Below are 9228 nucleotides of genomic sequence, written 5' to 3'. Positions count from 1 at the left end.
ACACTTTGAATAGGTGGTACATAGTGTTGAAGGGAGTAGTGGGGATGAAGAGGCATTTTATAGCCAGGTGTCAGAGGCTGTGGGCAAGCGGAGGCCCGGAAGGTGAGTGGTGAACAGAAATTAGAAAGGAGAAGTGATTCCCTTATGACTAGGCCCAAGTTGTACTTCCCTTGTCTCATAAAGCACCAGGCAGGCACTTCCTCTCTCTCTGGGGTAGTTCAGGGGGTGGGGCATTTGGGGGCCTAGACAAGGGTGTCTTCTGTCCTAGCCTCAGGGAGCCATTATAGCCTTCAATGATACTCACCTCCTCACTGTCCCAGGAGGAAGAGGGAGGTGGGTGTGGGAGAAAAAAAGAGAAGTTAGACTTTGGCTCATGGAGGTAGCCATGAAACTTAGGGGTTGATAGGGTTGAAGGGGTAGGTGGGTGGTAGCCACAGAGGGCAGGGAGATAGGAGACCCAAGCCCTGGTGAGGAGACTGCAGTATGGGTCACCCTGGGTATCACTTACTCTCCCATCCTGAGATCTCGAGCTCTGAGCCTGTGGGGAGAGAGGTGATGGTGTCAGTGTCCGCCTTGCATGAGGCTAAGTATGGAGACCTGGGCTCACCAGCCCACTTCTGCTCTACCCGAAACTCAGACCTTCTCAGAGGGCAAGGATTTGGAGGACACCCCCCACCCCCACCCTGAGGGTGAGAAGTAAGAGGAGAAAGTGTTCCCGAAATGTCCCAGGCAGGGCCTGAGGAGCTGCAGCTGTCCCTAAGGGAGGGGTGGGGTGGGGCTGGCCAGCACAGGTGGCTGCCAGAGTGAGCCTGTTATTTTTAACTCTTGCTCCTTTGGGTTGAGAAGTAAATGCATGGAAGAAAGTGCTCTTCTGTGTGGCCTGGGGGCTCAGGTCCCCACTTGCTTGACCTGGACATTCTCCTGCTTGTGTGTCCCCAGAGTCAGAGCCCATTATCTGAGGCCCATTGAAGACCACGGCCCTATCCTAACAGCACCTGTTGCTTCTCAACCCCAGATCTGTGGGAGACCTCAGAGGGAACTGTCTGCAGCAGACCCCAGACCCCGAAGCCCCTGCCCGGGGAAGTCCTCCTGTGAGCTAGCCTTAGTAGTGCCCTATTCTCAAGCCTCAAGAAGATGAGCCAGGCCTCACCTAGATTCTGTGCAGCAGGGCTGGGAGCGAGGTCAGGCCGGCAGCAGTGAGCTGGGCTGGTGGGCCAGGGGGAGGGGTATAAATTGCTTTCCCTGGGCTGGGCCCCTGCTCAGAAAGGGCATGGAGTCTCCTCAGACCAATGGGGGCACAGAGAGGAGGAGAGCCTCCCCACCTGCCCAGCCGCCTGGCCAGCCAGCCCAGGCGCTAGCCTGTCCAAGAAGTCTTGGGGTGGGGAGTGGGGGGGGGTGGTTTGCTCTATTTATGTCTCAATGACGAGTTCAAGATGCCACCCTTGTTCCTGCAAGAGCCCTCAGGACAGCAAGAGTAACCTTCCATTCGGGTCTCCAAGGTACCCAGTTCAAGCATCTACTGAAGTCTTCCTCCAAGGGAAACCGGACTTCACCAAAAGCATAGGCTGAACTGGAGTCATTGTCAGATGGTATGGGTGGCCTTGTAGTTTAGCACCCACCTGGCAGTTCAATGCCTGCTGAGTACTCATGCCCTGTGTAGGCCCCTGGGCTGACTGTTCACCTCGCCAGTCCTCCTGCAAAATTACACACACACACAGCCCAAACGAAAACAAAAGCATTCTCTTGGGCCCGGTGTGGTAGGTAGTCAGGGCTCGGAAGAGTGGTGCCCATCTCTTGTAGTGAGCTTGCCTTTCTGCCCAGGAAGAGAAGCAAATGGGCCCCTGGACCAGCAGCTGGGCCTCTCCCAGCCTGCTGTACACCCAGCCCATGGGTGCCTCTGCACAGGCAACTTGGAACATGTCCTTCAACCCCAGAGAGTGGTGCCACCGCCCTAGGAACCTTTCTTTGACCTGTGGGGGCTCAGAGCCCTTGGTTGCCTAGGCAGGCCCTGCATTGCCCGGCTCACTGGGGCCAGGCCCTTGCTCCTTTCCCGCTCCTGAACCCCACCCAGAGACACCAGATCATGGCTTGGCCCCAACCCTGCTGCTCTGGGGCCCCTGGGGATCAGAGGAGGGTTGGAACTGCTAAAGCCCGCCAGATGTGCTGGGATTAAGAGGTATAGCACAAGCCAGGGCTGTGAGCCCCCAAAGGCCCCAGAGCAGCTTCCAAAGGCATCTACTGCCCCCTGCTGATAGTACAGAAGACACTGTATCATGGTCTCTCATGGTGTTAGGGTCTCTTCCCCAAGCTGTACCTACCCACAACTCCTTCCAATTGCCCTCTTTGTCTTCACAGGGCCAGCTCTAGTCTCCTGCTCCTCTGCCAGTCCTGGCTAGAGGATGGTGCCCATCTTCCAGGGAAAGACCTAGGAATCAGGCTTCAGCAGAGGCTCAGGACTGGCAAATCTGTTCAGAGCAACCCACCCCATCCTTGAGAGGGCACCAGTGCCAAAGTATAGCCCCCCTTCTATCTCAGACCCTTCTCACAGAATTCCATCAGGACATGTGAACATGAAAGAGGATGCATTTATTACAGAGAGATTTGAAGAGCCTGCACAAATATCCACAGCTCGCCATGTGGGAGAACTGAGACCTATCATTCTTTCAGGAACGAGGTCTAAGCAGGGGAAGGCGAGGCTGCAGGTCCAGAGCACGATTCACTTCCCTGGGGGACTGCAGGTGGTGCCACTGGGCAATGGGCCGCCGAGCATGGGCCAGCATGTCTGCCCAGTGCTGTAGGGGTTGGCCTGAAGCCCGGGGACCCAGAAACACTTTGCCCACAGGCTCAGCCCGGAGCTGCAGGCCACGAGCCCAGACAGCCAGCACCAGATCCACACTCTGCAGACATGGAGAGGGAACAGTTGTCAGTTTGGCCTGACACAATGTCCCAGGGCGCTCTGCCCTTCCTCCCGGTTCTCTACCTGGAGCTGGCTAACGGGAACCAGGAAGACGAAGGCCTCATTAAAGTAGGGGGTATTTGTGCCCTTCTTGGAGGATGTTTTGCTCTTCCACTTTCTCTGGTTTAACATAAGCTGGACCTTCACATAGGCCTCTGCATGAGCAAGAGAGTTCAAGAAAGGAATCCCATACATGCATATGGCTAACTAAGGTCCAGCTCCCTGTCCACACAAGTATGGCTCTCACCTGCAAGACCCGGATTCAGGCCCCGAGCCTCCAATACAACCACAGTCAGGCGGCCTGAGCTGGGCACATAGTGCAGTGAGAAGCACAGCTCCCCCATCTGCTCAGGCTGTGGGCAACAAGACAGGGCTGCAGCTGGGAGGGTCATCCTTACCCATGGGGGTTTGGTCTTAGCAGGAATCTCACTCAGACCTTGGCTTCCCCCATGTTACATGGGCCCCTACCAGCTAGGCTTACCTCAGTGGTACCTGGAGGGCCTAGCTGGTACCAGCTCTCCAGGACATGTTGAAGGTCCACAGTGCCCAGTGGTAGTTGAAGCTCCCCCAGTGGCTCGTGTTCTGAAAACCTCTTGAAGTCCCGCAGCTGCACCTTCAGAGTGGCTTTGGGCAGCTCCGCTGGTGGGACCTGCAGGCAGGGCTATGAGCTGAGTCCTGCTGCCCTGGCTCCAGTCCACTCTATCTACCCAGGCTAGACTTACCAGAAAGCAGCATGTCTCTTCAAACATGGGACAGAGTGTCCCACGGTGTACCTTTGTCTCATGTCTTCTCCTAGCCTGGGTGGAAACACTGACACAGGCATAGGGGTCCGCTGTGCCCTCAGCCTTCAGATTTTCAGCCTGCCTCAGGCCCACTCTAATCTGGGGGCCAATAGGTTGGCTCAGCCTGAGAGAGGGTTCCTTTCCCCTTGTTCCCCTCTGCCCGGCTCTTCATCCATCACATTCTCCATCGACCATGGAGCCTCTGGGCCTGCTGAGTAGGCCTTACCTCTTGGCTTCCAAAATCATACTCCAGTGAGAGCAGGAGCCGTCCCCATCGTGGGTCTCCTCCAGAGCAGGGCTCCAGGCAGTCCACATCTGGTTGAACCTGGGGTGGATGGTGGGTGATCAGACAAGTATGGCTGAGACCAATCTTCAACCAGAGATCTGGACAATTATAATACAGATCAAACCACCACCAGCAGGCCAGCCCACATAGCCTCAGCACAGCTCTCTGAGACCAACCAGATCTTCCTTCAACACGACATGATTGTTACTACTGTAGCTTCCAATGGCCACAGACCAGCATCTGCCTGCTTCTTGAATGTCTCCTCCCCCATCACCTCTGCTCATCTCCTTCCTCTGAGAAGAAGGCCTTCCAGGGCTTCCTTGATCTCCCTGGCTTGAACCTTGCATCCCCCTACCTGGAGTGAGCTAGTACAGGATTGGACATAGGTAGACTTGGGTTTCTGCTCCTCACCAGGTGAGTAGTGGTGCTGTTACGAGCACTGCCCAGGCCCACAGCTTCTTTATCCTTGGGTTGCTTTCTGTGGCGGTGGCGGTAGCAACAGCAACAGATGACACAGAGCAGACAGGAGACTACGAGGACTCCAGCAGCAAGGATGGCGATAAAGAGTGTCCAGCGAGGCCCTAGGTCAGGGGGCACAGGCTGCTGAAATGTCTCTCTAGACAACCTGGCTCCCTGCGAGGCTGGACCATGCCCACACCACTTTTGAAGTTCCAACCACTCACAGGGGATCCTGGTAATGAGGTCTGGAATAAGACTGGGCCCAGCTGTGGCATCAACTGGGGCAGAGGTACTGAGGGGGATTGAGCCATGCCCCATCTTCCTGCTCCTATTGGCTTTGAGGAGATAATGATGGAATCCAGTTCACTTGAGTGGTGGCCCTTTGTGTACTGCTTCTTCACTTGGCCACAGCCAGTACTGAGTCCACCCAAAGCAAGAAGGTAGCCTAGGGTGGCCAGGGGCAAGAACGCTAGTCAAGAAACCAGATAGAGAGAGGCTCTGGGACTTGGACAAAGCATTGACTTAGCTGCCTTAAGCCCAGCCTCTTCCCAATTTCCTCAGTTCCAACCTCAGACAAGTAGGCCAGGCCTGGCCTGGGGACAGCCTGGTACTTGCTTTTGCTGGCCCTTGCTCACTGAGAACCTCCAAACCTACTTTCTAGGAAGAACTCTATCCTTTTTTCTAGGACTCAGAAGCCTTTTCTCATTTTTAGTGATGTCTTATCACTTGCAGAGGACCCATTATAGCTTTCTACATTCCAAAGACCCACCATCTTCTACAAGGTAGCCCAGTTGGTTCACTGTAGCTGCAGGTTCAAGAGTAGCGTGGGCCATGAGGTCATGTGGGAAGGAATTGGGGATGCAGGGCACAGGGCCACCAGCAGGTGGGCATGTGCTCCAGCAAGCCTAGGCTGAAGGAGCTTTGCTGGCATGGGCACCAGGCCAGTAGTGCCTGAGGATGAGGGCGAGGTAGGGGCAGGCAGGGGCACAGCATAGCTGGGAGAGCCTGAACATTCCTCCATGCTGAATCAATGCCGGCCCAAACTTGCCTACCTGCCTGCTTGGCCACCCTTGGCATGGGAGTGGAAAGGAGGAGGCCATGAAGCTGCTTTGGCCTCTGTACCCTACCTGCCTGAGGCCTGAGGAGGGTGCACACCTGGCAGGCTGGCTTCTTCCCCCATGAGCTGAAAGGGCGGGGCTCTCAGCTGGGGGCTGGGAGCCACTGTGACTCTCCGAACTCAGATCCCCCAGCCCCCCCAGCTTCCCTAGATGGCAACTGCCGACCAAAACCCAGTTTCTAAAACGTGAGTGTAACTCCACTGTGCCACATGAGCCTGCCAGCCCTCCTGCCGTATCTAAGATCAGACTGCATACAAGTTACTAGACCAGCCCACCCCTCCAGGGGTGACTAATAAACCCTCTTGCTCTTGTACCCTCAGCCTGAAGTCCCCAACATGATTCCAAAGGATACTCCCTCCTGCAGCATCAGTGGCTCACTAACTGGCAGGCGGGAGAGAGAGAGCCACAGTTCACAGAGCTCAGAACCCTCCATCCCTCAGTGATTCGAGGCAGCAGCAGAGCAGAAGGGGACCAGGCTCTGCCTTCTAGGTTTCCCTTTAGAGATCTTGCACTTGTGGAACCACGATGTTTTCAAGGATAGCCTGAGGCTGGTGCTCTGAAGTTGGCATGGCCCTGGAGCAGAGGTACAGAGGGTTTTTACAAGAAGCCATAATGACTGTGGAGAGTGGTCTGGTGGGAACCTGGAAGGGCTACAACGCTAGGTTGAATATCCTCTTCACCTCTTGAAATTCCTCAGTGTTTAGCACAGGTACCGTATTTTAATTCATCCCCAGGCCCTGTGAATCATACATCTAGCCCCTAACTTGGTTTCAGAGCCATCTGTAATTTGGTGGAGGTAGAAGCTTGGGGGACAGTCCCCTGAGGATGGAGAGAGGTGATCTGCAGGCCTCAACAGCCTGCCTGTCCACTAGCATCTCTATTGCTCTTGTACTACTTCTGAAGGACTCTGCTAGGCAGGAGTCCACAGGCAATGGTCAGAGCACCCCCAGTGGCTCTGGAGTTGGCATGGCCCTGGAACAGAGGTACAGAAGGTTTTTACAAGAGGCCATAATGACTATAATCTGCTAGGAGCTGGAGCTGAAGTGTTGTTCCTCAAGGGTCCCTAGCATAGGAGGGCTGGGGTCAGGCTCAAGCAAAACTGGCCTCCAAATGAAGCTCAAAGACACAGTTACCATTTGGAAATGGTGGAGCTGGTATGAATATTGGAATTCAAGTAACATTGATCTCTCTCTCTCCCTTCCTTTCTGTCTCTGTCTCTGTCTCTGTCTCTGTCTCTGTCTCTGTCTCTGTCTCTCTCTCTCTCTCTCTCTCTCTCTCTCTCTCTCTGTGTGTGTGTGTGTGTGTGTCCTTCTCATCCAAAGTCCTCCCTCTCTTACCTTAAGAACAAGTGGCCTCCAGAACCTGTGACTTCTAACTGTATATAGCTCAGGAGGGCATCCTGGGTAGCATGGTGGTGAAACATGCCTACAGGGGACTTCAGGCTGTTTGGAAGCTGTCTCTGGAAGATTCTGGGGCCTCAGAAACACCAGCTCCTGGTACTAGGGAGAATTTCAAGGCCTGGAGACATCAAGGTCCCTTAGGACCCCCAGGTTCCAATGGTGGTAAAGGTGCAAGTAGAAAGACAGCCACCAGGTGGAGCCCTTCTTCCCACTGGTCCCCACCTACCAGAAGCATTCAGTTTGCTACTTTAGGGAAAAGTGTGAACAGCTAGCTTGAGCAGGACAGACAGAAAAGAGGATCTGTGATTCTCCAGTCCCTCTCTATCTTCCTGTGTTGGCAGTCTGTCTTCTATGACTGCTGCGGAAGACTCTCTCAAGGGATCAGCACTGTTTGCCCTAGGAAAGGGAGTTGGGAGTCCCTGCTCCACCTCCAAGCACCTTCCCAGTGGCTGGGCACATCTAGCTCTGTAATCCCTTCTAGGCAGGGTGTCTGACTCACACCGGGGTCTGAGGCCTGCACCCATGGCTCCTGCCTCTCTCACTCCACTCATCTTCCAAGGCTTGGTTGAGCCCTTACTTTCTCCAGGTACTCCTTTCGGGTCCCTCACAACTACCCAGTCTAGTACTGGATGTCATCGAGTGATCCGTTTAAGACAGGAGCCATGCAGAACAGTGCTGGGCCTCTCCTTCAAATTCTCTGCCAGCCCAGGGTCGGGTACTCATTTCCAGGGTTAGACCTGCTACCAACTCTGTCTACCCTTAGCCTAACCAGACCTTGTGCTATTTCATAGGAAACAGGTTTCTGTGGGTTTTTTTTGTCCCAGAAAAGCAAGACACCCGCCCCCAAGCATAGGGGTGATCCCTTCCTCACCTGATACCTACTGCTTCCTGTGGCTGGTGGGCTCTGGCCTGCTTGTTCAAACCCTAGCCACTGAGAGGCTGGTTGTCCACTCTCAGGAAGCACCTGAAGCCCACAGCAGAGCCGGCGGTGCCTGTTGCTAGTGATCAAATGAATCTTTCGGGGAAGAAGGGGTGTGGAGGCAGGGCTTTGGGGAGCCCCACCTTATGACCGGAACTGCTGGCCCTCATAAGCCAGGAAAACTCCCTTGAGAGCGAAGGTCTCCCCTCTCTGAGGCCCTGGAGCAGGTGTCTGGACTCCAGGCTATCTTGGGGTGTTCTTCAAGGCTGGACGTTACTCCAAGCCACACCAAACTTTGCAAAAGGGGGTGATAGGCCTGCTGGGCTGACCTTTGTGCAGGCTCACACACCCAGAAGCCCTGAGTCACAACCTGCTTAGTTGAAGAATGTGCCTCCTGGCAATGCTGGCCTAGGGAAGCTAGCACAAAGAGGGTGGAGCGCTGTAAGGGAGCTGCCTGTTGCCATGGCGGACTATCCCGGGGCCATGGGGGCCTGACTGACTTTACTGCCACCCTCAGAGAATGTTCTAGAGGCCATCTTGACCCACTTCCTTGAGTTTTTAGCTTCCCAATGAGCAAGCCCTCTTCCTGGTGTCTGAGGTTAGATTATTGGCAATAATCTGTTCAGTTATTTGGTTTGGGTCCAACCAAGGTTGTAGTCTGAGCTCTTCATTGTGCTCTGACCAGTTGGTCCGGTCTGGTCACTCTACAGTCCCTTATCTGTATCTGGAAGTCAGATATTGGAATGTGTAATGGTTAACGTCTCTGGGCTGGTGAGAGACAGGCTGTTTTGAGGAAACTTCTGCTGTAGAATGCTCTGGGGCTACCTCATGTGGGATATATACACCCATGCTTTTCCTAAGTGCCTCTAGGCACATGGGTAGAGACATGAGATGGATCTACCCTCTGGTATGATTGAGTTTCTGTGACAGGGACTTAGAAATAAGATCAGAGGGGCCAATGGTGTGCCTGCAGAGATACCAAGACACTCTGGTAGCAAGCACCTGTACTTTGGGACCCAGCAGACCCCTGTGCAGCAGAGCTTCAGGCCCCCCAAGTAGCTCCCATAACCTGGCTGTGTAGGGGCTTTGTGCCTCTCCAGAATGAGGGCGCCTCCGTGGCGAGACAGCGTCTGAGGTTCTGAGGCAGGAAGGGGAAAACCAAACAGAGCTGGCAGCCCACGGCCAGGCCCGCGGCCCCCAGACGGCGGCTTGGCAGCCAGAAGCCCCGTGGAGACCCTGGCGGGGCTCCTGGACGCGGATGCTTCCTTTGAGGATGCCTGGGGAATGTTTGAGGTCAGAACACACGGC

At 54.8% G+C, this 9228-nt stretch overlaps 1 protein-coding gene across 4 annotated transcripts; it reads right to left on the bottom strand.

Annotated features, from left to right (window-relative positions):
* Nucleotides 1-2565: 2565 nt before the first annotated feature.
* On the bottom strand, nt 2566-8220 carry Syt8 (synaptotagmin 8). Of its 4 annotated transcripts, none has more exons than XM_076913728.1 (9): nt 7873-8220; nt 4708-4952; nt 4436-4605; nt 3965-4063; nt 3679-3837; nt 3438-3605; nt 3204-3309; nt 2981-3111; nt 2566-2897 (listed from the first exon to the last, which is right to left on the bottom strand). In XM_076913728.1, exons 2-9 carry the CDS (start codon nt 4799-4801, stop codon nt 2664-2666), a joined length of 1161 nt encoding a protein of 386 aa, XP_076769843.1. In that variant the 5' UTR covers nt 4802-4952; nt 7873-8220; the 3' UTR covers nt 2566-2663. The 4 variants fall into 4 exon arrangements, with proteins under 4 accessions (XP_076769843.1, XP_034342118.1, XP_076769844.1 ...); XM_034486227.2 differs by having other exon boundaries at nt 4708-4928; XM_076913729.1 differs by having other exon boundaries at nt 4708-4928; nt 7884-8220.
* Between the last annotated feature and the right edge of the window lie 1008 nt (nt 8221-9228).

Source organism: Arvicanthis niloticus, chromosome 1 (genome assembly GCF_011762505.2).
Source record: "Arvicanthis niloticus isolate mArvNil1 chromosome 1, mArvNil1.pat.X, whole genome shotgun sequence".
Classification (NCBI taxonomy): Eukaryota; Metazoa; Chordata; class Mammalia; order Rodentia; family Muridae; genus Arvicanthis; species Arvicanthis niloticus.
This window is presented reverse-complemented; position numbering and strand designations above follow the sequence as displayed.

Bases quoted from the DNA above. Each gene is read 5' to 3' on its own strand.
- Syt8 (XM_076913728.1), bottom strand. From the start codon at position 4,801: ATGGGGCATGGCTCAATCCCCCTCAGTACCTCTGCCCCAGTTGATGCC. The intron at 4,606-4,707 runs GTGAGTGGTTGG...CCCCTGACCTAG, and splicing joins CCTCATTACCAGGATCCCCT to GGCCTCGCTGGACACTCTTT. The intron at 4,064-4,435 runs GTGAGGAGCAGA...CATCCACCCCAG, and splicing joins ACAGCACCACTACTCACCTG to GTTCAACCAGATGTGGACTG.